General features: G+C 47.8%; 1 protein-coding gene across 4 annotated transcripts in view; it reads left to right on the top strand.

The window, feature by feature from the left end:
- Positions 1 to 27,344, top strand: part of LOC142592606 (putative protein kinase C delta type homolog) — a 556,922-nt gene that overhangs the window by 246,642 nt on the left and 282,936 nt on the right. For all 4 annotated transcript variants that reach the window (XM_075704146.1, XM_075704147.1, XM_075704145.1 and 1 more), the window contains one exon: positions 23,816 to 23,847. In XM_075704146.1, coding sequence (XP_075560261.1) covers positions 23,816 to 23,847 — 32 coding nt within the window. The remainder of the gene's footprint in view (positions 1 to 23,815; positions 23,848 to 27,344) is intronic.

Here is a 27,344-nt window from a genome sequence, read left to right as displayed (position 1 = left end):
TTCGTCTAATCCAAATTATTCAACACACCAGTCCCATTAATTCATAATAGCTTACCCACTCATCTCACTAATCCACCCCAGTCTACCCGCTAATCCGCATTAATCCACTTCAATCCAAGCGCCCCTTCATTTTAACGTTGACCAGATTCAAGGTGATATATAAATGCTGTCGCATCTACTTTAAAAGTTGAATTAAGAAGGCCCCAAAGCATTTTATTAATTATCATGCTCTCTTATAGCAGTAAAAAAAGGACACATTGTCACTGCACAATAAGTGCTGGTGGCGTAGAGGACTGCGAGTGTTTGTGTCTCACAGGTGTTTGTATATAACGACTTATTCATCTAGAATAGGTGGAAGCTATGCATTTATTATTGATGATGTCCCTGAAAGTCTTCACAAGGGGGCGGGGATGCGTTTAAATTAAGAACACATTGAAAACGTTACACAATCTTAAACACCATGCACATAGAAACCATTAAAAGTAAGCCATGATATGTTGCTTCGGAATATACGTTCTAACCAATTTACTGTATATGAAAAAGAAAATTAGGACTAATGGGCAGTACGTAATGCAAACCGATAGTATATGCGAGCAAGTTTACATTAAATTTAGGCTAATAATAGGAAGAGCACCTGATGGGTTGTGGAACTACAGACTATGCATAGTATTTGGTGGTGCTGTCGGGCGAATGGTAAAAAGATCTTCAGACACAAGGTACAGCACCACAATAAATAACTAGAAATTACAGTTTTGAAGAGCCGCTAACGGCTCATCTCTGCTCGGGTATAAAGCAGCTAGGAAACCTGGGATATAAAAGCAAATGGCGCAATTCGGAATTCACACTCACGCTGCATTCGATCCATAATCAGCGATTCTAAAGCTCTTTTATAGGGAGAACAAACTACCCCGTTTGGCCAAATACAAGGGCTTTAACAAAATTTACTTGCATGCTCACTGAGCGCTTTACCTTTATCAGTTGTGTGCATTTCTTCTACTTCGAGTGGGCACATTGCATATGTTTCGCACATGTTAATGGGCATCATTTCCAGTAAAACTTTCCTGCAGAATTTTATCGGACGTACGGCATAATTGTGTCGCGGCTATTAACTTTTTCAATTTTATTCAGTGCTGATATTTCTCAAGCTCTAAAAGCAATATTCCAATGCATCTCCTCCTGCAACCACTCTTAGGTTAGAGTGCAGTGTTGGCTTGTACGATTACCTATAAGCATAATGCGACACCTTTGCCGCTTCCAAATATTTTGTTATGTGCTCAGTCAATGCTGCAAATTTTTATTTTGGAGAAGAAAAGGAGCGATGAAGAGGACGTCGTCAAGGGTTGTTGGATTCAACTTCGTTCGATGACTAGGCAGGATGCGCTTAAGCCCTGAAAATGCCCTCTCGACGCTAACTTCTGTGGCCGGCACCGCAAGTGCTACCGTGGCAAGTTAATACAAGTCTTGGCGCCGCGACTTTTCTTTCTGACAATAGTTCAGTGCTTACGAAGCCTTGCTTATTCTAGGCACCTTCTCGAACGCATAGAGTAGGCTCTCTACATCTTCGACTTTGAGTGAACTGTGGCTGGTTGCAGAAAGTCCTCTTCTCTTTCCATAAGGAAGGCCTCAAGTTCATCCCCAGCTCGTAAGCTCCTAGAGGAAGATTCCGCCGCCGCTATTAATTGTACCTGATCGCCTCCGCCGATCCCACGAAACCGCCTCCATGTGGTCACCAGTTGCTGTTTTGCTCGGCACCTTTCAACGTTACGTTACTTCACGCACTTCACGTACCTTTCAACGTCACGTTACTTCACGTAACGCAGCGTTACGTTACGTACGCACATTCAACGTTAGTAAACGTTACATGGTAGCGAGCATCAAGATAAATAGCTGCAATAGTCACAGCCTAGCACCAGCTTCTGGCGCATTTTCATGGCAATTTCCATGTGGCTGGATATTAAGGTTGAAATGGGATTTATTGCAGCTCGTTCGAGGGGCCGCAGGTAGCTCTAGATCACGAGTCCTAGCGCTTCGCATCAACAGCCCGAGCTCGGGTCTCGCGCCGCAGCGGTGGCAGTTCGCACAGTGCCACATGCATATTACCCACTACAACTTCCCCCGCGGCGAAGAGGAGCCATCCTGGCGACCTAAGGTGATGATACGATAAGGGGGTCGTGGTACGGCTTCAGGCGGCTGGCGTGAACGGTCTCGCGGCCACGGCGGCATTTGTCCGAAGATGGCGTCACCGGTTCGACCACATAATTCACAGGCGAAGTACACGCGACGATCCGGTACGGACCCTGATATTTCGGAGCAAGGTTTGGGCTAAGGCCTGGGGCTTGGAAGGGCAGCCGAAGCCAGACGTGAGAGTCCACGGCGAAGGACTGTGTTGGCTGATCGTTGTCGTGGCGATCTTTGTGGATTCCTTGGGTATCCGACGTGAACAAGCGAGCCTGTTGGCGGCACTCTTCAGCATGGTGAGCAACTTTGGAAAGAGGGGTGAATTCAGAGGCATTCGGGTGATATGGTAGTACGATGTCGAGGGTAGTGGATGATTCACGTCCATAAAGAAGTAAAAATGGTGAGAAGCCTGTGGTAGCCTGAACGGCGGTATTGTACGCGTACGTCGCAAAAGGGAGGACATCGTTCCAATATGAATGATCAGACGCAACATACATGGTGAGCACGTCCCCGAGAGTGCGGTTGAATCGTTCCGTTAGACCGTTAGTCTGTGGGTGATACGCCGTAGTGGTGCGGTGAATAGTGTGGCACGCAGCGAGTAGCTCATTAATAACTTCGGACAGGAAGACACGGCCTCGGTCACTGAGCAGTTCTCGCGGTGCGCCGCGCCGTAAGACGAAATGCCGTAAGATGAATGCGGCGACGTCGCGAGCAGGAGCCGAAGTAAGTGCAGCAGTTTCAGCATATCTTGTGAGGTGGTCTACTGCGACAATTATCCAACGATTTCCGTTAGCACTCTATGGAAGAGGCCCATAAAGGTCAATGCCAACCAGATCAAAAGGACGTGCAGGACACGGTAAAGGTTGCAGAGGGCCTGTCGTATGAAAAGATGTCTTGCGTCGCTGACAGGCTGCACATGACCGAATGTATTTGCGGACGTAAGAATACATGCCACGCCAGTACTAACGCTGGCGGAGCCGCTCGTAGGTTTTCAGGACGCCAGCATGAGCTTGTTCTGGGTCTGCATGGAAATACGTGCACACGTCAGAACGCAAATAGCGAGGGATGACTAGCAGCCATTTGCGACCGTCTGGCTGATAGTTTCGGCGGTACAAGATGGCGTCCCGTAGCACGAAGTGGATGGCTTGGCGACGAAGGGCTCGAGGGCATGTAGACGTTGAAGAACTGCTAATAATGTCAATGAGAGACACAATCCACGGATCTTTTCTCTGTTCAGCGTTTCGTCGGATCACATGGGCGAACGGGATAGCGCATCTGCATCAGAATGTTGGCGCCCGGATCGATAAACGACGCGAGTGTCAAATTCTTGGAGCCGAAGAGCGCAACGTCCAAGACGCCCCGACGGGTCTTTCAGTGACGCAAGCCAGCAGAGCGCGTGGTTGTCTGTAACAACATCGAACGGACGGCCATACACGTAAGGGTGAAATTTGTTTAAGGCGCAAACTATAGCCAAACATCCTTTTTCCGTGACAGAATAATTGGATTCTGCCTTCGTGAGAGCACAACTCGCATATGCAACCACATATTCTGGAAAGCCAGGCTTCCGTTATGCAAGGACGGCTCCAAGACCAACGCCGCTGGCGTCGGTATGAACTTCAGTCGGTGCACTCGGGTCGTAGTGGCGTAGAACAGGCGGTGAGGTAAGCCGACGACGCAAAGTGGTGAAGGCTTGGTCACATGCCGGAGTCCAGTCGCGAAGGTCACCAGGGTCAGCCAGGAGCTTCGTCAGGGGAGCGATGATGCAGGCAAAATTGCGTACAAAGCGTCGAAAATAAGAGCAAAGACCGACAAAACTTCGGAGCTCTTTCGCTGTAGTGGGCGGCGGAAATTCTGCCACAGCACGAAGTTTGTCAGGGTCGGGAAGGACGCCGTCTTTGGACACGACATGGCGAAGTATGGTCTGCTGGCGGGCTCCGAAGCGGCACTTTTTCAAGTTAAGTTGAAGGCCGGCGGTGGTAAGGCAAGTAAGGACTTCACGAAGACGAGAGAGGTGAGTGGAGAAATCAGGGGAGAAAACTACCACGTCGCCTAAATAACACAAGCACGTCTTCCATTTGAGGCCTCGTAGAATATTGTCCAGCATCCTTTCGAATGTCGCGGGTGCATTGCAGAGGCCGAATGGCATTACTGTAAACTCATACAGGCCATCAGGCGTAATGAAAGCTGTCTTCGAGCGGTCGGATTCATCCACTGGCACTTGCCAATAGCCCGATCGCAAGTCCAAAGAAGAAAAGAATTTGGCACCATGAAGACAATCCAGGGCGGCATCTATGCGCGGTAGAGGATAGACATCTTCTCGTGTAATCTTGTTGAGGCGACGATAGTACACACAGAAACGAATCGAGCCATCTTTTTTCTTAATGAGTACTACGAGAGACGACCAAGGGCTGCAGGATGGCTTGATAACACCACGGTCAAGCATGTCTTCAACTTGCTCAGTGATGACACGACGCTCGGTGGATGACACGCGCGCGGTACGGACGCTGGCGTAATGGTGCGTGATGTCGCGTATCAATGTGGTGAGAGAGGGTACTTGTGCGGCCTAATGATGCTTGATTGCAGTCAAAAGAGGAGTGAAAATCATTTAAAAGAGTAATAAGCCTCTCACGCTGTGTCGGCTCGAAGTCATCGGCAATAGAGCGACAAAAAACATCCGGTGATACTCGGTTAGATGGCCCATGGGGTGCCTGCCAGTGCTGTTACTTTGGCAGTATCCACGTCGTCGGGAACAGGGGAATGCACAATAACGTCAGCATCCACAGTCTGGATGGTACCAATAGTCTCGCCACAGCGCAAAGCCAAAGTGTACGAATTTGGGTTAGAAATCAGTATTTCTGCAGCCCCATGGTGAACCGTAAGGAGGGCGAAAGGCAACACTATAGGCTGGCGGCGAATGAAGACGGTAGCGGGTGAAAACATGAGCGTCGCTTCGGCAAGCGATACGCATGAAAGAGGGGCAAATACCGCGCTATGAGGGGGAAGGTCAGTATCTGAAGCTACACAGATTCTGGTAACATCATGAACTTGAAAGTCGTGAGATGGCAAATCACACAGAACGGAGAACTGAACCTCAGCACGTGCACAGTCAATGACTGCGTGATGGCGCGACAGAAAATCCAAACCGAGAATCACATCGTGGGAGCAACAAGTTAACACAAAGAAATCAATCGAATACAATATGTCTTGAATCAGCACACTGGCAGTGCAGATAGCGACTGGCTGAACTTGTTGTGCACTGGCTGTTCTATGCAATAGTACCGAAGGCATCATGGTCACTTTCCGTAATTCACTGCTATGTTTCTCACTAATCACGGATACAGCAGCACCTGTATCGACGAGCGCAAGACATTTGATGCCATCAACGGACACTTCAATAACGTTAGCGGGGGAAAACGAGGACTTTGATTTTCCGACGATGACGCAGTTCGTGCCTCAGGAACTGCGGAAATCAGTTTTCCGCCTCATTAGTACTGGCACTGGGCCTACGACGCATCGGTGAGAGTGAGCGCCGACGAGGGGAAGGCGAGCGACGAGTACTGTAAAGATGTGACTGCGGTGCTGGTATGTCATCAGCAGCGTAGACTTCCGGTAGTGGTCGCTGAGGCTTACGGAATGGTCGGAAGCCGAAGCTGGGTGGTCGCGCGGTGCCCAGGAAGGCCGGCAAGCGCCGGCGGCAGAAGCGCGCTACATGTCCCGGTGTACTTCGGGCATAGCATATTGGGCGGTTGTCAGCAGTGCGCCGAGGATTTGTACCTTGCTGCTGTGCGCTGAAAAAGGGAGCCACCGGCTGACGAGGCGAAGGCGGAGGCGGGAACACCGGCTGGAGAGGCGCTGAAGACGGAGGAGAGAATCCCGGCAAACGAGACGCCCGTGCAGCGGCTTCAGCATACGTCAGAGGCGCGGCCACCGGAGCCGGCTGACACGGAGGTGGAAGGTGGTGGTGGAAAGCATTTATTAAGAAAGAGAGGTGTGGACTCGCGCAAGAGCCCTGCATACTAGGTGGAGCCCCTAGTCCGGGTCCCCATTGGTCGAAGCCGCCAGCCTGGCCCTCTTGACCAAGGCGTTTTGGGCCTGAAGGTCTGAGCAACCAAGCAGGGCCGCCTCCCATTCCTCTCGGGTAGGGTTGGGGTGGGGGGTGAGAGCCGAATTTTGCTGGCAGGCCCACACCATGTGATAAGTGTCAGTCACCTCGCCACAGTGTTGGCACCAGCCAGTGATCGCAGGATCAAAATGTTTCATTACTGCCGGGCACAGAATTGTGTTGGTGTATAAGCGAAGTAGAACGCGTTCGTTCGCTTTCCCCAGTCCTTTAGCTGGGGCTGGGTACCGGCGATGGCTATCCTTATAATAGGTAGAAATGTCTTTGAAAGTTAAGAGAATTCCGCATTCTTAGGATCTCAGGGGTCAAAGGGGACGCCCGGTAAGTCAGTGCTCGGGCTGTCGCATCAGCAGCTTCATTCCCTTGAAGGCCCTGATGGCCAGGAGTCCAAAGTATACAGCGGAGGGTTGGATCGACATCCTTGCTGCAGTTTCCCAGCATTCGCTCGGCCAATAGGGTGACCCAACCAGCCTCGTAATTACGGCACGCGCCACGCGAATCCGTAATGACATATTTAGAATTAGAGTCCGAGGCAGCTAGGGCGATGGCTACCTCTTCTGCTTCTGTTGTACCTGGTGCACGAAAAGTGAGCCCATCCACCTGTGTTCCCTGATGTATGACTGCTGCTTTATACCATCCCCCGTGGCTTGGCCCAGCGACATCTACATAGTAAACTCCATGTTTGTTGCCATAGTGACGCTCCAAAGCTTCCGCCCTACTTGGCGGCGTCGAATATGGTCTTCTATATCCATCTTGGTTGGAAGAGGTCGAACTCGGATGACGCGTCTCCATAGTTCTGGCACTCTGACTCTTTCTTGTATGTGAAAGTCGTGTCGGGTGTGTAGTCGAGCCAGGAGTAGTTGGCCCGATCGTGTTTGGGCTAACCTTGTGTATTGATTTGTTAGATCAGCTTCTTTGAGCTCCTGGAAGGTGTCGACCATTCCAAAATTGAGAAGTCGTCCGTTGGAAGTGGATACCGGGAGATCAAGAGTCCATTTCATCATTTTGCGGAGGATAACCTCTACCCTGTCTTCATCGCGCTTCCGCAAGTGGAGGTAGCGTACTGAATACAGGATGCGGCTAGTTACGAAAGCGTGAGCGAGCCGCGCCGCGTCCTTGCTTCGTAACCCTCCTCTCTTATTGGAGACCCGGCGGACCATTCGACCCACGTGGTCTCCAATCTCCCGGAGCTTTTCAAGTGTTGTGTCGACCTTTTGCTGATGGTGTACGAAGAGTCCCAGAATTCTAATCTCCTTAGACTCGTGGAAAGGGCCACTGCCGAGGGATAAGTGGATGTTTGTATTATCCTTAGGGGAAGCCCTAAGGTGAACAAATTCTGACTTTGCTGGTGCACATTGGAGGCCGCAGTGCTCCGCGTAGCGATCCACTGCCCGTGCTGCTGCTTGCAAGCTGTCCTCCATGTGCCTTAAGTTGCCTTCGGTGGCCCAGATCGTGATATCATCAGCATACAGCGCATGCCGTATGCCTTCAATATCATTTCAACTGTGCCGGAAGGTGTAGCATAGCTAAATTGAAGAGCAGTAGGGACAACACCGCGCCTTGTGGCGTGCCCCGCGTGCCCACTTGATAGGGTCCATGTTCGGTGTCTTGAATACGAATCCGTGCAGCCCGATCTGTCAAGAAATCATTTATGTAATTGAAAGTGTTGCGGCCGCAGTGTGTCTCACGGAGGTGACTCAGTGTGACGCTGTGTTTAGCGTTATCGAAAACACCCTTCAAATCCAAGGCTAATATAACCTTGTCATTATGAGGGTGCTCGATAGGCTGTATTACATCTCTGTTAAGTTGGAGCAAGATGTCCTGTGCTGACTTGTGGGGGCGAAAGCCGAACATCGTGTCCGAGAAGGTGTTACGGTGTTCCAAATATTCTGAGAGTCTATCGCGCACCATCGTTTCCATCAGTTTGCCCACACACGATGTGAGCGAGATAGGTCTTAAGTTGCCTGTGTTGATTGCCTTGCCTGATTTAGGAATGAATGTAACCAGTGCTGTCTTCCAATCTAAGAGAACCGGTTTTTCCCCTTTCCAAATTGCATTAATGTATTCGAGCAGGGCTTCATATGCCTGGTCAGAGAGGTTGGCCAGCAGTGTAACTGTGACCTTGTCCCTACCTGGCGCCGTGCCCCTGTGCATCTTGGCCAGAGCCGCCTTGCGGTCGTAGAGTTGGAACGTTTGGTCCAACTCCGGATTATCTTTGCCTGCATAAAGATATTCCGTGCCTTTGGGGTCCTGTTTCTGGCACAAGTACTTGTCCCGTAATGTCTCGGCCAGGTGTGTTGTGGTGCCTTTGAAGTTGTGGAGTGCATGTTGTAAATGTCTTTGTGTTTCTCCTCTTGATTGTGAGGGGTCAATCAGATGGCGGAAAAGTCTCCATGTGTTCTTACCAGACATTTGTGTAGCTGCTGTGTTGCACCGGTCCACCCAGTTAGTGTCAGCCAGGTGAGAGGCATATTCCGCGGCCTTTTGGGTGAGCTCTACAATTCGTCTTTTGAGGGTACGGTTGTGTTTCTGTCTATGCCAGCGTTTGGTAAGACTGCGGCGGGCTTCCCAGAGGTAGAGTAGATGGTTATCCACAGCTGGGCAGTCCTCCGTTGTCTGGGTGTGCTTCTCGTGTTGTTTGAGGATTGAGGTGAGTGTTCCTGCCCATGCTTCATATCCATGTTCAAAGAGATCGGTGGCTGGTAAGGACTTACGGAATGCCTGCCAGTTTGGGAGTCGAGCGTGAATAAGTGGCCGCTTTAGAGGTCGTACTTGTAATAATGTATTTATGATACAATGGTCACTGCCGCGAGTGTCCTCCATGTTGTGCCATTCGATGTTTTGTACGTGTTTGGAAAGCGTCAGGTCAGGGCACGTGTCCCTGGTGACGGAATTCCCCATACGTGTAGGGTGTGCCGGGTCGGTTTGCAGAGTGATGCCTAGCGTTGACATAAGCTCCGCTAGCTTACGCCCACGTGCTTCCTCCTTCCTGTAACCCCATAGTTGACTGGGAGCATTGAAATCGCCCACTATCAACAATGGGCCTCGACCCGCTATCTTCAGCGCCCGACTAAAGATGTCAGAAAAATTAACGTGTCTGAGTTTGGGCGGACAATAGATATTAAGAATATGCACTGATGAGTCAGAGCGCCGCAGGGGAAGCACAGTGACCATTGTGTACGAGTAGGCCATATTCACGTCTAGATCCACTTCCTGTGCCGTGTACGATTTGTGTACAAGAATACAAGTGGATGGGTCTTTCTGGAATGTGTTGTAGCCCGACATTTTGGCAGATGCACCAGGTTCTTGCAGAGCTACAATGGCTGCTAGGAATTCAAGAGTTTTGAGGTAGAGGCTGAAGTGCGCTCTTTTATGCCGATCACAGAATCCTCTACAATTCCACTGTATTAACGATAAAGGTTCCCGTTTTGGTTTTCGAGGTGACCGATTAGTCCCCTGGAGCCATGTTGCTGACTCGAGGTTCGTTGGTCTAACCCGCCCACTGCCGCAACTGCTCCGGCACTTTGCAAAGCTGCTAGGGGGGAATCATCATTTTCATCGTCATCGACAGACCGAAACATTTTTGATGGGCGGCTCACCTCCTTCACAGGTCCTGCGCGCCTAAACAATTTTGGACTGGCTTGGATCCAGGCCTTGATGTTTTGCGTTACTTGTACCGTCACCTGTTGAGTTATAGTGGCGGCAATTTGTTGCAACCGAGCTTGAATGGTCTCCGCAATGAGACCAGGAAGCTGGGCCATTTGTTCGGCCATGGTTTGCACAAGCGCCGTTATTCGGCTTTCCAAGTTAGCGATTACAGGGGAGCGTGACATCGGAGCAAAGCTCGAGCACACAGATACCGAGTCGTCCCCCTCATCCATTGTTCCTGGAAGAAGCGGCTCTGCCCTAGCCTTTTCCAGTGCATTGAGTTTAGTTGCCAGCTGCGCGTTCTGACTTCTGAGAATTTCTAATTCTTTTCTCAGCTCCAGGACCATGGGGGTGGGGGAGGGTTGAGAGGAAGTAGAGGCAACCCCCGCCCAGTTGCTCACCTGGATTGCAGTAGTGTTGTTGCCAAGCGGTGGAAAATCCTCGGCCTTGAAGGCTGGCGGCTTGGCACTGATCCCGGACTTTACATGTTGGCTCTGAGAAGGTTGCTTTCTGTAGGCTTGCCCGGACTTGCCCGTCTTCTTGTTGGTCGGGGTTACGTGGTCTTGGTGGGTGACGTGTCCCTTCTTGCCCGTCTTCAGTGGTTGACCCCTTTGTTGCTGGGTAGGTTGTCCCGGTCGCTGTAGCTTCCGAAACTTGCCTACACAATCTCTGGAGCCAGTGAGGTGGGCCCCTCCGCAGATCATGCATGTCGGGGTGCACTCGTGTTCTGCCAGGCCTTGGTTCGAAGTTCCAACGTGTTAGCCGCAGCAACCACACCGTCCTACGACTGGGTGGGGACAATTGTCCACGCGGTGCCCCATCGTGTCACATATGTAGCAGGCGGGGATCGTCTTTTTGTACTCCCTGACCGGGGTACACTCGCAGTTGTAGTGTATGTAACGCGGTAACCGCCGGCCCACGAAGGTCACCACCGCCACGTTGGATGCACCAAGTTTCCGTATGAAGGCAATATCGCCCTCTCGCCGTTCAAGCTTAGCCTTTAGGGATGCGGAGGTCTCGTCAGCCCGTACACTGACCACACCTCGGCACACTTCACCATTTAGTTTCACATGACCCCGAAAGGGGTTGGAGCGTTCACCCACTTTCAAGTCAAATTCATTGGCAAGCTTGTCCGCAGCTTGAACCATTGGTGTTCCACAGACGATGAGATTTTGGTCCCAGACCGGCCAGACGTTGAGCAGCTCCTGCCGCCCCACCCACATAGTGGGCCACTGCCGCTCCCACTTCTCCATGCCGAAAGGTCGTCTTGAGGTCCAGGGTCACACGCGGCTTGAGTACCACGATGAGATCGTCCGAATTCATTTTTGGCGTCTGCTTCGAGCTCCAGGTGCTTGCCGTCTTCTTGTTCAGCGGCAGCGCAATGCGAGCATTGCCGGGCTTGCCGGGGTGGCTGGGATTCCTAGCAGCCGTGTTTGACGTGGGCGACGCAGCTGCGGCGTCGCCCTTTGTAGCCGTCTTGTTCTGCTGGCGTCTCCGGCGGAGATTCACCATCATGGAAAGACACTCATCTTCTGTGGGTGGCAGGTCCTCGTCTTGGCCATGAGTCTCGATTTCTGCCCAGGCCATGGTGGTATGGTCCTATCCAGCCGTCTTGGTGGTTGCCATCGGCCCGTAAGTCCCGGGGAAGCCCCGGCGCCGACGGAGTCAAAGCTAACCCTCTTGAGGGTTAGCTATCCGCGGCGTGGCGAAAGTAACAAATTGTCGTAGAATGTGAAAATTTTGGCCCACCTGTACGAGACGGTTGTGGACAGGTTCCTCGTGATGTTGGAGATCCAGTAGTATCAAATTCAGGAAAATCACATACGAAGTTCCACGGGTCCTGTCAAAAGTTGACGGAGCCGACGCATCGCGCGGCTGATGCGAGACGCCTACGGCGGCGTTCCCTCGAGGTGGAAGAGCTTCGGTCACTTGCTCTTGAATTACCTGTCGGATCGCTGGAGCCAAATATTGGGAAGGCTTCTCCGTGGTCGGCAAAATCGAGAGCTGTTGCGCGACCTCCTCGCGCACAAATTCTTTTATTTGCGTCAGCAAAGTTGTGTGGTTGTCGCCAATAACCAATGATGCTAACGAATCTTCCGTAGGCGGTGGGCGCCGAGCTAAGATGCGTTGTTTCCGTAGTTCGTCAAAACTTTGGCACAAATCGACAACTTCGGCCACGGTACGCGGACCCTTCGCTAACAACATTTTAAATGCGTCCTCATCAATGCCTTTCATAATGTGTTTTATCTTGTCCTGTTCCGCCATCGACGGGTTCACGCGCTTACACAGGTCAATGACATCTTCGATGCAACTTGTGAACGCTTCACCGTGATGTTGCACACGCCCCCGTAAGCGTTGTTCTGCGCGAAGCTTGCGCACAGCGCGCGCCCGAACACTTCTGTGAAGCTTGTCTTGAATGTGCTCCACGTTGTGAAATCGTGTTCGTGGTTTCGGAACCAGAGGTTCGCGACGCCGGTTAAGTAAAACAGCACGTTGTGCAACTTGGTGACGTCGTCCCACTTGTTATGCTGGCTCACCCTTTCGTAAGATGACAACCAATCCTCCACGTCATGATCATCGGTGCCGCTAAAGATGGCAGCATCACTCTGGCGAAATGCACCGGAAACAATGACCGTCGGAGGCTGTGGTGCATCTTCCTGGGTGGTTGCGTCAGGCATGGTCGCAGCAGCCGGTAGCGTCCGGCTTCGGATTTCCAGTTTTCGAGGTTACCCCGCAGCTCCACCAAATGAAATGGGGTTTATTGCAGCTCGTTCGAGGGATCGCAGGTAGCTCTAGATCACGAGTCCTAGCGCTTCGCATCAACAGCCCGAGCTCGGGTCTCGCGCCGCAGCGGTGGCAGTCCGCACAGTGCCACATGCATATTACCCATTACAACTTCCCCCGCGGCGAAGAGGAGCCATCCTGGCGACCTAAGGTGATGATACGATAAGGGGGTCGTGGTACGGCTTCATGCGGCTGACGTGAACGGTCTATTGGGTATATCTATTGGGTGTCTAGTGGGTATACGCATGTGGCCGTGAACGGCCACATGCATATTACCCACTACAAGGTGTCCATTTTGGAAACCTCTAGGCGACATTTAGGCCAGGTGCCGTGAAAATCATCTATCGTAAGCTGCTCCCTTTGCAGTTGAACAGTGGCTTTCTCAGCGGGAGCCAGTGCAGCCACTGCGTTTTCGATGTCCTGCTAGTCTTCTCCTGTAAGAGAGTGCTCACCTTCAGGGCTAAAAAAAGTCGTCGCAGAATTCTCGGAGTTCCAGCCGCCGTTTCAGCACGGCGCTTGTCAACATCCACCGTGTGAAACAGTTCAAAATTGGTTTCTTCAATTTTATCTTGCGAAGAAGAGACATCACGGCTGGTGCCTCCATTTTTTTTTCACTATGTTGCATGCTTTGATAGCTAGGTCCTTCGCTGCTGAGCATTTCAGTACATCGTGCACTGCAAGTTGCAGTGTGTGAACGGTGCACGTCATCCCTAGAAGGAGTGGTTCATCATCCGAAAACATGAAGTCTCCTTCCAACTCGTTTATGCTAGGCCAGTCAATTAAATTATCCTCTGACGTTTCCCACTATTGATCGTCGGACTGCGGTACGTGCCGCACGTGTTGGTCTTCAGATACTGGCTCTGCTAGAAGAGCGACCGCTCTAACCGTATTCATTCCTTTGTCCGTCGTTACACTTTACACGTGGTCCAAAGCTACTCCATATTCACAGAGCACATCATGAACTTCACGCTTTAAGTTTAAGTGCCGCTCAAAAACTGGTTTCATCGCCAGTGTCCACAGGCGGATCTTGCCATCTTCAACAAATTTTACATTGATGCCGAGGATTGTTCGATCAAGGCGTGTAGCACTGTCCTTTTTCAGGGAACCAAGACAATTTTTATTGGACTGTGAAATCAATTTTCTTGCTTTATTTTGCTTCTTTAGCCACTCGTAATCGAACACTGTCGCTGCTCACAGTGATTCTTCTCTTAAGGCCCTGCAACATAGGGTCAATGATTTTTCGAACTCGCAGTCATCAATCATGCGAAATCGTCGACCATTCGTAGTGACCAATTCGAAGGAAGTATTCATGATGTCTTCTCACGTTATGCTTACGCTCACAACCGCGCTCACCTGCAATGCGTGCAGGAGTTGTGTCTGCTTCATTTGCTTGCCCTTCCGCAGTCGGAGAACCTCCTCACTGTCAGACCCTTGCCAAGATTTGCTACACGTTGGCTTCTCCAGGACTAATGCTTAGTATTCTGAGCTCTGCACGTGACGTTCAAGGTTAGCAGCATGCTGTCCCAATAGCCTAATGTGACAGTCTCCAATCTGACATATAGGCTGTCCTTTCTCGACATCAAACTGGAAATGCTTACGGACTGGATGATGACTGAAGCGACGCATCTTCGGAAACAGCAGTAGCGGCTGCACAGAAGAGTAAAATACAGGAATAGTCACTGTACGACTACCTTTTTAGAAACACTTGTACCTAAAACCCCAAATATTATATGCGCGAGCAAGAAATATTGTTTTGTGGGTTCTAAAACAGGTGCGAGGCATGAGAAATGGGTTCCCATTATAGGGCCCCACAGGCAGTGTTAAAATAATGTGTTCTGGCTGTTCTTTCTTTACCTTACAAAAACAGAACAATTCGAGCAGGTGCTTTTGTAACGTCCGTAGTTTTATTTCTTTTATTGACGCTGTGGTTAAAGTCCGGGCTACAACAAGGCCTACTAGATCACTTAAATATTGTGACATGTCGCAATAGTGTACTACGAAAAGGAGAGCACAAATGCTTACGAGGACCCTAGGGCACGAATGGAAGTTAATGGGAAGTGACATTTCAAGAAACCGCTACTTGAAACGAAGAGTGCGCGAAAAGCGACGACTAAAATGCAGAACTAGCTATCTTGCCCGAAACCCGTCCCTCGCTCTTCACTCAAAAACATCCTTTGACAAAGAGTCATCGCTGCTTCCATTGAGATTTTAAGAAGCCGTCTCATTCTGCTATAAAAGAAAGTCTATTTGAAAAATGCACTTCAAATTTCTTGCTCTAAATATGGAGGCAAATGCAGCTTCCCTCAGAAAATATCTAGGTGGAGAGTGCGGGAAGGGGGGGGGGAGGGTCTTCAAGTATTACGAGGTTCATTTTCAGTGAGAGTAATGAGGCAAAGATGAAGTTAGATTAACAACATAAGTATGAAAATTGAAATATAGAAGGAAAATAATTATCAAGGAAATCGTTTCATTTACAATAATAGTTAGTCAATAAAAGCTCCGCGAGGCGCCCATAAATATGTGATTAAAAACACGCGATTACAATTACAGAAATCGGTTCAATCGCTCAAGTATAACCCAATAAAAGTGCAAAGGAACGAGAGAGGTGAGTATGTAATATACAGTGACAGGAGCGCATCGATAGTTCACTCAACCAGACGGCGTACGAGGAACAGATGCGGCGTCGGTAACTCTCTAGTTCAAAGGAGCTTTCGGCAGCAGCCATGAGGAGTGGACTGGCTCAGGTGGCGATTCGGCCTTCTTTTAATGCTATAAAGCGCCGACAGGGATGGCACTCATGCACACTGGAACAAGAAACGGTTGAATTCGCATTCAAAACAGCGGGAACCATACACTTCTGTGCTGCGTAACCGCCATGTTGCATGTGAGAAACAATTACCAGACAACTACTCTTGAGCTTCTGCTCTGGTTAGGGTGTCTTCGCATTGGAGAAGTGAGAAATAGCCAAAAGAAGCGGCACGTATACCCACATTTCTATACTATAGAGTTCATATGGGGAGCGGGAAAAGCTTACGAATACACAATACAGTTTCGAGATTTCAGCCTTAGTTGGGGCGAATTTGAGCCCGGGAAAACAAAACTAAAGTACACGGCAAGTACACCTTTACTTGTAAATGGTAAGGGGTAACGTTTCTAATGGTGTCACCGTTGGTGCTGCAGTGGAGCACTCCCAGACACCCTTAGAGTAGAACGTGTGTGGGTAGCAATTCCGGTCTCTCAGGAGATGCCCTCGACTTATCGTGACAAGCTCAGCCGAAATCGAGCTACCGAGTGACAAAGAGGGGTGCTCATTTGGTGCCTAGCATTAGCTGGTCGCAAGCCAGAGAATTGATCTGAGTCAAAGGTTCACTAACAAAAACAAGCTGCTTAGAGCAAAGAGTCGATACAGAGAAGTTTCACGTAACTCATAACAACATACGCACAATGTTATCCGAAAGAATGCAACGCATGCAATACAACACTTCACGGAGGCTACAATGCACAGAAATATTTTACAACAATAGTGCACTGGTACACGAGAGAGGCAAACATAAACAACACGATTTGCTCGTCACGCACTGTGTCAGTACGATGTGCGGAGGTTCGCGATGTGGGCGGGTTTAGAACAGGCGCGTGCTCGGGCTTGCAGCGAGCGCGCGTGGATTTTGGCTGGGAGTGGCGTTCATTTTTAACGGCCGGCATCCCGTCGGAGCCTTGCTTGTTCTTTTTGTAGGAATTTTATTCGATGTGTAAGCCGTACCCACAGGCGTGTTCGGCTGCGAAAATGCGGAAGTCAAATGAAGGCACCCTTATGCTAGAGCGTGCTAGAACATGTAGACCGCGAAAGAAAAAAAACGACACGTAGACTGAAGAACTGATACTATCAAACCTGCATGCAAGCTCCTAAGGCTGATCATTGAGCATACGCCCTATGCCTATCTATCACCCGCCGTGGTTGCTCAGTGGCTATGGTGTTGGCCTGCTGAGCCCGAGGTTGCGGGATCGAATCCCGGCCTCCGTGGCCGCGTTTTGATCGGGGCAAAATGCGAAAACACCCGTGTACTTCAATTTAGGTGTGCGCTAAGGAACCCCATGGTGGCCGAAATTTCTGGAGTCCTCCACTACGGCATGCCTCAAAATCAGAAAGTGGTTTTTGGCAGGTAAAACCACATAATTAAAAAATTATGCCTATATTTATTTTATTGCGATGGAATTATATTGACACCCCAAGCGACTTTCTGCCGTCATCGCCACCGTGAGGTTCCGCATATATTTATTTATTTTTATTTGTGTATTTGCAGGTACTGTTGGCCGATTGGGCCGTTACAGGGGTGGGGTACAAATGTGGCACAAAACGCATCACGGCTTACATAAAGCAGCACAGCACTGTATAGCTAATACTTAATCACAGCGTGTCATTATACATAAATATAATACAAAATCTGACTTAACAACCGTTATGTGAAACAAAGCAGCAATGTGTAGCCGAAAAATGCATTGCGTACTACATACTACAACTTACATGATAGATATTACATCACATACATCACAACATTATACATATAACAATACTAGATTCTACAACTTATTCGAGAAATGTTAGATCATGAGGATCCATTTAGAAAATATTTTGTAACTTCTGTGCTACATATATATGTGCGCTGTATTCCAAGCCATGCTATATAGCACGCTGTATATACGGGTTATATTACCACACCATTCTATGACTAAAGTTGCTTATACCAAGTCTTGCATTCTTGACAAAATTTTTCCTTACAATTTTGAATATGGCAGCCCACAAAAAAAAATGTCATGAAGCAAGACAGCGACTGTCACATGCTTCCTGTCTTGAAATTATTCAGGGTTAAGTAATTAAAATGCCAAACAATAACAAAGCTGAATACTGGAATTGATGTCATTTTCTTGGCGCGGCTGTGCACTACCTCCGGGATTGGCCCAGGAAAGAGGTTTGAAACATACCCGATGCGGAAAAGTGGTGGTAAAGTTGCCAAGAAAGACGTTGCTTTTAATTAATAAACATAAACGAAATTGTCCGATGACAGTATTCAGGGGGACCTCTAGCACAACAGCTTGTTTTTACTTAGCTTACGTTTACTTCAGTTCATACTGCCACTACAGCTACAGGTCTTGCTTTTCACGTAATATTCTAACATGATGCTATCGAATTCACTGCATCGCCCTTATAGCGTAACTGTGATGTCATTTTAATTCGTAAGTATCCTAGGACTACTTCCCTTCGTCCATCTGTAGACCGTCACACGATGCGCTCTACAGGTATACATGTGGTCTTATGGGGTATATAAGAAGTCCCAACTATCATCTTGGGACACCCTGGCCCACCGGAATGCTGCGGGGATGAAGGTGTGTGTAAGAGAAGCGTACACGTCAGAACACAGTGAGCCGTGCTAAGATGCGTGACTGACGAGCTCAAGACAGTGGGACCAGGGGCGTTGCCGGAGCGCTTGTAGTTCGGTATGGTTGCGCTGTGCCTCCGCTAGTTCGTGTCTGTCAATAGCACTAGAGGTGGAACCAACCGCCGCAACACAGGAGAGGGCATCGGCTGCTCCGTTGTCAGCTCCCATGACATGCCGCACGTCAGCGGTGAACTAGGAGATGGGCACAAGATGTCGACTCCTCCAAGCGACGTACACGGAGGAATTAATGCTGAATACAAGTGAGAGGCATTCGTTGGTCAACACGTAAAACTTGCCACTTCCAATAAGACGTGAACAAGCTAACTTGTGACAGAGGAGGTCAGCAGCTCGCAACTGAAGATATAGGTTGTCTCGGCTGGTGAAAGCTCCCGAGAGGAGTAGCCGAAAACGTACAACTCAATGCCAATATAATGCGGCAGGACAGCACAAATAGCAACACTGGAGGCGTACATCGTTTGTCCAGGTGGTGGTTCAAAAGAGAGATGCACCAGAAGAGCTGCATCAGCAACGGCTTGCTTGGCAGCCAGGGAGGCAGACTGATCCTCAGGTGACGAAGATATGGCAGAAGACAAGCTCCGTGATGGTTTCAATAAGTCGGTGACCGGCTGTAGTAAAGCCGCACAATGCGGAATTAACCAGCGTGAGAAATTAACGAGGCCCAAGAACTAACGAAGCTGGCGGAGGGTGTTAAGGACCGGGAAGTACATCAGCACCTCGATTTGGAAAGCTAAAGGTAGGATGACGAGAGCAGAAATGCGATGACCCATTTCTGTGAGTTTAGGACAAGGTCGTACTGTTGACATGACTGCAAAAGTTCACGCAGGTGATGCTTATGGTCCTCAGGAGTGGCGAAGTGCCAAGAATATTAGTGAAAAAAATGGAAGAGATTGATACGACCAGATCCGTTAGAGGCATAGGTAGCGGTACAAGGCACATAGAGAAGTCTTGAGGGAAAAAAAGGAGATGCTCGCAAGGGTGCTGCAATGAATATGTATAGCATTGCTGATTGGCTCAAGAATGCTAGGTCACTATTTGTCACCGCCTTGTTTCAAAGGGAATGCCAATAAATCATCATAATCATTGGTGTTGGCTATTGGGATGTTCTTATTGCGCGCGCGAGAGAGAGAGAGAGAGAGAGAGAGAAACATTTATTTTTTAAAAGGATTTCATGGAGTGGTCGTGGAGACCGCAGACAAACCATGTGTTGGAAAACATTGAGACGGCAGACAAACCGACGAAACAATGGAATGTATGTCGCACATTGCATATGAAAATACGCATGCGCACAAACTCAAGCAAACCGAAGGGCATCCAGATGACAATCGTAGGAATGCCATTGGGTCCAACCGGTATCTGGTGGTACCCGGTGGTATCTTGACCGGATTCGCTTTGCTATAAAGCTTGCATCCATCCAGCTTAGGTGTAATATTCTGGAGTTTTGGAAGTGTGGGGAAGTGGAAGTTGTGGGAAGTGTGTGATTAATCTCAGATGGAGGCCCAACACTGACTTGAGCGCCCGTGTCGATGACGATACTTACGCTGAAAATCCTGTCGATTATGGGGAGGAGTCCGCCCGGTCCAGGGTCGAGGTCATGTGCGGCCGTGAGTGACCTCGCCTGGCGTTTGCCGACCAGGTGCAGGGTGGTATACAGTTCTTGGAATGGCGACCGTGACGCAAGCGGTACCAGTAGATGCGTTGGCACTAACGGTTCCTTGCACGGATGTCGCGAGAAGAGGACGAGGACTGGAAGAACGCAAGATGCACGAGGCTCCACATGACTGTGTGGTAGCCTCGCGGATCTTACGTTCACAGGGAGCTCAGGGAGCTTTTCTTGCAGAGCAAGAAAAGCTCCCTGAGTAAAGCACCGTGTGTACTTAAGAAGCATCCTGGAACCGCGTCTGTCCCCGAGCTTTTGGCTGGTCAAGAGCAATTGTAGTTGGGTGCCTTCCGAAGACACAGTAGGAGTTAAAATCTTTTGTCTGAGGCGCTGCTGCTGGTGTTCGCTGAAATACTGAGGGAGGATGTCGGTAATCTCACAGACCATCTCCGGTGATAGTGATGAGATCACATTGTAATACTAGGTCGTCTGCCAGCTGATTCAGTGCAGGTGAATTTGCGCTTCAGAATGGAGGAACCAGACTTGCAGTTTAAGCTCCCAAAAGGGCATCGACTGAAATCGCACCTCTGTGATATCGGGGAAGCGAGACCTTGACAAACTTGAGTCCAGAAAATTGTTACTAGTGTCAATTATGTTCTAGCCCGGCGTCACCTCTGTAGGGTGCGAAAGAACAGAACAATGAACGGGCAGACTGCAGGACTGATCACGGGCCCACTGCCCATCTTTACTCATTTTTCTTGACTCGCTATGAGTGCGAGCCGAGGTAGGTGCTACGAAGGTACTTTAGTTCACGATAGTCATGCTCTGATCAACCCCCCCCCTGCAACGAAGCCAGGGCAACGCTGTGACTTTCACTGCTGGCTGAGCGTTGTGCACACAAATGTGCCAGCGTTCTTTCTGACCAACTGTATGCATACCGCTCCGTGGTACACACAGTGGGCGGAACGCAAGCTACAAACGCAGACAGTTTTCACTGTGTTTCTTTTCGTGCCCCATTAAGATGCAACGCAAGTGGCAGCGCTCCTCCTCACACCAGCGTTGTGAGACGCCTAACAGATGTCAGGGTGCTGTTTCTGCTGCACAGAAGTAGTTGCTTCCACTGCTGTGTCCCGCCAACATGTCGCCCCCTCGTATCGTTAGAACATCGTTTGAGGAGCTCCAGTGTAATAATAAACAATGCTATTGCTTTCAATGTTTCGCCCCTAGTGAGAAATTGGCTTTTATCAAGCCAAAATTTGCTTTGTTTGCAGGAGATTAAATGTTGTATGGAAGGAAAGAGTTACACGCCATACCGAGGTGACATGCACCATAGGTGCTCGATGGTTTTCTTGCACCCTTACAGGAGCAGCGCTTCAAAGCATCGGTTGTGTCAGCAGCGAAAGTTCTCGTTGTTGAATAATGGCTTCGAGATGCGGAAACTCAGAGTAAACACAAAGCTTCGAACTGATTCTGACTTGTGAAAACAGTGCGGTCGAAAGTCAACTTTTGGAGTCCGATTAAGAGCATTCATTGTACAACCTGATCTTAAGGTGCAACAGCACATCTTGCTCTGTCATTAGGCGAGCACTTATATGAACTCACAACTTACCTGAAATTGTTACTATGTTTACGGGCGTTTTAATAAAGCCCTACACAGCAATTAGCGGCACACCTCGTGTAATGTTCGTCTGCATTAGACGTGTTATTAGCTGCCGTTTACAAAATTGTGATCTCACTTTCATTTTCGAGTTGCAGCCTTCTAATCCTCACTTTCGTTTTATCATCTTTCTTTAATTCTCAGGCATTCCTACAAAAATATTGACGGCCCTTTTACATAATCCGCTTTCCGCAGTCACAGTTTATAGCATTATTTTCAATGCAATAAACCTCATGAAGTTCGGCCCACTCGTTGCCGAGAACGATTTCTCGTTTCCCTTGTTATAAAGCTTCCTCATAATATGTGCGCAGTCAACTTGTGCTTCGTCACTAAAGAGAAAGATTTTGCTCTGTCTCGTCGAATAAACAGATTGTGCGATTTCTTTGTAATACTACCAATTATAGGATTTTGTTTGTGTGCTCGTTGTGCATCATGAATTTACACAATAGGTATGCAAATGTTAGCGCTTCACGAATAAGTGGCGCATACTTTCATATGCACAAGCCCCCATAGTATGCGGGCCTATTTCGCACAAGGTTAATGATTTGTCGTAGCTTAGTAAATGATTCGCATTTTTTTATTACTCACTGCGGTGACTCATTGGCTATGTCAGCATGCAGCCAGCTGAGCGGATTTGATCCCCACCGGAAGCGGGTGCCGCATTTAAATGGTGTCGTAACGAACACACGCGCGCTCTTAGATCTGGTAGGATGTTTAAAAAAATTCTGCTAGACACCATCCCAGGATTATTGTCGAAGCCAATGCTATTGGCGTCAGCAAAGTAGCAACACACGGTATTGTCACCGCGAAAGGCATGAGCGTGAGCCGTGTACGACATCGTACCTCGTGTCTTGGACTTCCCTCTGGACACGTTGCGCCATCTGGCAGCGCTGCCGGGAAGTTCTCGCGTGGCGCGCACCTGAATATGTTAGCGCGAGTTAGGACAGCCGTCGTCGTACGGTAGTCGTCATCTCTCGGTCCTCATATGGTCGTCGTCGCGCTGTCGGCGTTATACCATAGTCGTCATTTGAAAATCAGCATCTCATCGTCGTCGCGCCATCATCTTTGCAACGCCTTTGTTTCTTTATCCATCCTTCGTCATTCCATACTCACTGCGTCGACGTCCCACAGTCGTCTTCATACCGCCATAACCATGGGCGAACACGGCAAGCGAGTGTCATAGCAATGCGGGACGACATCCGAGCATGTGGCGCCTAGTCGAAGCAACTGTCTCATAGGAACCACTACACGTGTTGAATAAACGTGACTTCACGAATATGGTTTGTCACTACATTGCTCGAATGCTCTTCATATTACCGTCCACATTCATCGTGAGTTCTGCCGCAATTTCTTTTTTTTGTCATTGAGGAATAATGGCACACACCTAGTGGAACAAGTTCGCCTGAAATCAAAGTGTTTAAATACGGACGCGGATAGGTAGACACTGGAAAACACGTGGAGTACCCTGAGAATTGTAATCGCAAACTCCTCAGTAAAAATGAATATGGGTTCAACACTATGGCACCTCTCATTGTCCCCTGGTCACATTGGAAATAACAGGTGAAATAACCAGCCAGTGAAATATCCGGTGAAACGAAACAAAAAATATACGGCAGCTTGCTTTACGTTGCTCCTATATATTTCAACGCACAATTCTATTCACCTACATACAATGCTTCTCCCTTTAAAAGGAAACTTAAATCATTTTAATTCATGGTAATTGGAACGCCCTCTGATCGACAGGGAAAGGGTGAAAATAAGTATATTCGTTTGTAAGGAAAGAGTCACTGTACCAGACTACAAACCTTTATCAGTTGAAACATGAACTGAGAGCTCTTTCATCCCAACATCTTGAAGGTTAACGCAAAAAGAAAAGATACTGTGCATGCTAAAATTTATTTTCTTGGGGAAAGCGTTCCATGGCATTGATGGCTACGTGCATACCTGTCGGAACATCTACAGTGATTCCTACACCACTGAGCATAAGTAAACATTTTACCGGTTTATTAGTCAACAGAACTAAATGTGAGGGGTACGATGAGTACTGACAGAAAAAAAGACAGGTTGCCAGAAGCAAAACTAAAATACGTAATCTATCTACAGAAATTTAAAATATAGGGAGGCGAATTTTATACTCAATGGCATACAATCTAGCATGATAAAACCGGTAATATATTGTAACAACTTGCTATAAACTTGATGAGAAACGGGTAAAAGACGCAATCCTTGCTTCCAGGTTTCGTACTGAATAAGTTTTCGCAAGATATTTGCACAGGGCGATGTATTATATGTCGTAATCGATAGCAAAGCGGACTACTTCAGACTTATTGCGTTTTCGGCATTGCTGGACTCACGTTCTTTTTTTCACGTTCCAGGGGCTTCGGAAAGCAAGGATACCAATGCATCTGTAAGTGTATCTTCCTTATTATTTAATGTCCCTAGCAATTCACATATTAAGAAGCATTCGAAGCACGCATATTTGTTAACGAGTATGTTTATGTTTTAACAAAAAGAAAAATATTGTTGCTGAATCCAAGTGGCCTTCAATTGAAAGCACACTAGCTGAAATGGAGAACCTGTGATTTCGAAAAGAAAAAGTATGTTCATCTTTGAATTTTTTATGGTGCGAAGTTTCCTTACGAATGCTTTGCCCTGACATTGCCCATTGCAACAACGTGAAGCGCTCGCAGTTAAGGCTAAAGGGTAATGTTTGTAAAAAAAATAATACGTATTCTATTGTTTGATATTACACTAAAGCTTTCACTGCAGTGGGAAGTATACTTCTGACCTTGTGTATATGTGGTACAAAGCTGTGGGAATGACTAATTCCTCGGGAGGAATATGTCGTCATTTTGGGATAACGCAGTGAAATATTTTTAGATGGTGATCTCTATAGCCGCGAAAGAAAAGCATCTACAGCCTTTCGCGTGTTTTGAGCCAATCTCAGCGATGATGTCTGCACAATTTTTTTCGCGTGTGTTCTGACTTCAGAATATCCGCAGAAGGACTAAAAAATGTTTCATTTCAGTTAAGAATAGGCGTCTTGTTGTTCATTCACGTGGGAACAGCAACATGATGTAACGGAAAAGCGGACGCGCTTCCGCTGTCATTTTTGTGTGCTGCCGCCTGGCGCGCGTCGCTGGATACGTTTTGGAAGGATGCCAGGGCTGTCGCCTGTTGATTTGTGTACCTGCACCCATTTTGAATGCGTGCCGGTCGCGCATTTCGTGGATTGCGATTAATTATTAATGGCTTCTCCGGGGCAGCACGTCGTTCCTGGAAGCCACCTACTATTGGGTGAGAGAGCCTGATTGCTCTGTCGGGCCAAGAGCGCGACCGTTAAAAGCACGCTGAGTTCCGGCTGCCAACGTGGCTGCCTTGTAGTTTGTTGTCGCCGACTTCTACCCTTTCAGCTCGCTTCTCGTGCTCCTTTTACACGTTCATTAGACATTTCGCATATTCGAGAGGTCTTCGAGCCCAGCCTTCCGCTTTAGATTTATCAAAGCGGTGCATGTATTTAAATCGGAATCAGTCACTCCCGATTGATGTTAACTTTCAATATTGTGGAAATGGCGCATCGCTGATATGAAATGTCAAAGCACGCATATCTGCGAATATTAGCTGCGTTGCACCACCTGAGACGAGTCAATATTAGCGCCACGTGCAGCCCCTTTAAGCAGTGGAGACAGTGAACCACATATATACATGTCATAGATACACATTTCGCGTTTCATAAAGTATGATTAGAGAAAAACTGTGCTCGCATGTGATTTTTCTAAGAGAGTAATGGAAATGCGCACGCACTTGTGGTATTCAGCGGTAAGTAAAAGCGCAAACGGAGCAAAAGTTAGGCTAACATTCGACAAACTGAGAATCGATGAGAAAGTGTATACTTGGGACCAAGTGAAGAATATTAGGACTGAATTACCGCAGGAAGCAAGTCTTTAAAAACAGTCCTTTACCACTTCGACTTCGCTGAAATGCCCCAAAAACAAGAAACTTTCAAAATGCCAGCACAGTACCAAAACTCTACGAATCCTTTCCCTAAATGCCTGAAGTGTGGTAAATAAATTTGGTCTCAGTTAGAGAGCCTAATCCTGTCTTAGCAACCTCACATTTTAGTAATAACAGAAACTTGGCTGAACCCGGGTGTACGCGTTTCTGAAGTTATTCCTCCTTCATACAAACTGTTCCGTAAAGACAGAGGATCAAGAAGCAGAGGTGTCGCGATAGCAAGTAAAAATAATATGAAGTCCTTAGAACTTGATGGCATTCCCAACCATGAAAGTTTATGGTGCAAAATAGCACATTGTAACAAAAACATATCCGTAGGGGGCGTTTACCGGCCCCCAAATGCAGCACCTGACTTCATCGATCAGATTCATGATTACCTTCCAAAACGTACTTATTCTAGGTCAAAACTTATTATTGCCGGGGATACTAACATTCCCGGAATAGACTGGAACAACCGCTCACATGATGGCCGTGATGTCGCAAGTTCAGAATTACTGCTAGACGTAGCGTTTACGTTTTCACTGTACCAAATGTAACTGATAAGACCCGTGTCACTTCATCATCATCGCTCATTTACTTAGTTCTTATAAGTAGTACATTAGAAGGATCTTCCGTGTCCATCGAGAATGGCATTTCTGACCACAAGGCGCTTATTCTAACCTGTCCCATTCAACCACGCGAAAATACGAAAAACCACAACCAACTTACTTTAAGGATTATACCCGCACAAATGATCCTGCTGTACTAGGTTACCTAGAATGCCAGTTTCATACTTTCAGTGAACTAACAAATGTACAAGAACTCTGGACGCGTTTTAGAAATATTGTTAAGTATTGCGAAGACACCTTCATTCCAAATAAAAAGAAACGCAGTAACCGAGAATACCTGTGGATAACACGTGAAATAATCTAACTAAAAATAAAACGACAGTGGAGAAAGGGAACCAAGTGCACGTTAGACGATCTTATCGGTACATTAAAACAAAAAATATCGGAAGCAAAAGCCCGTTTCTTTGACAATACGTTATATTCGTTTATGACGCATGACACTCACAAATTCTGGCGATATTTGTCAGATCAACGAGAAAAAATAACGCAAATCAAAATTTCGGATCATGTTATTCAGGATCCTGAACACATTCCTAATGAGATGAATAACTTCTTTCAGGCAGTTTTTACAATACATGCCACAAATGCAGCTTTAACACCTTACGATGTCAAAATACCAATGGAAGAATTAACTGTAAGGGAAGAGGGCATGCTGTCTCTGTTGCATAAGCTTGTTCTTAAAAAATCTATGGGACCCGATCAGATTTCTAACTCATTATTAAGTCGATACGCAAGCCGGATATCAAAGTATCTATTTAAAATATCCACTCTTTTTCTTCAAACATTAGTGTTACGAGACGATTGGCGCAAAGCTGAAATAATTCGAATGCATAAATCGGGCTCGAAATTAGATTTAAGTAACTACCGCCTAGCGTCATTAACAAGCTCATGCTGCAAAATAATGGAACACGTAATATTTAAGGCCTTAATAAGTACGTAGAAACAAACGAACTTCTATATAAACAACAACACGGTTTCAGATCAAGCCTGTCAACTATAACCCAACTTGCTGAGTTAACTCATGACATAACTAACGTACTTAATAATGATGGCCAATTAGATGTAGTTTTTTTAGACTTTTCTAAAGCGTTTGGCGTAATTCCGCACCAGGATTTACTCACAAACATATCAGCTTTTGGTATTAGTAATAAAATAGTATCCTGGATCAACAGTCTTCTAACCGATCGTAAACAGAGCGTTGCAATCGATAATAATCTTTCACAACCACTCGATTTCTACTCTGGAGTACCTCAAGGATCGGTTCTGGCACCACTTTTGTTCT

The sequence above is a fragment of the Dermacentor variabilis genome, chromosome 9 (genome assembly GCF_050947875.1).
Source record: "Dermacentor variabilis isolate Ectoservices chromosome 9, ASM5094787v1, whole genome shotgun sequence".
Classification (NCBI taxonomy): domain Eukaryota; kingdom Metazoa; phylum Arthropoda; class Arachnida; order Ixodida; family Ixodidae; genus Dermacentor; species Dermacentor variabilis.
Note: the sequence above shows the minus strand (reverse complement) of the source record. Positions and strands in the feature narration are given on the sequence as shown.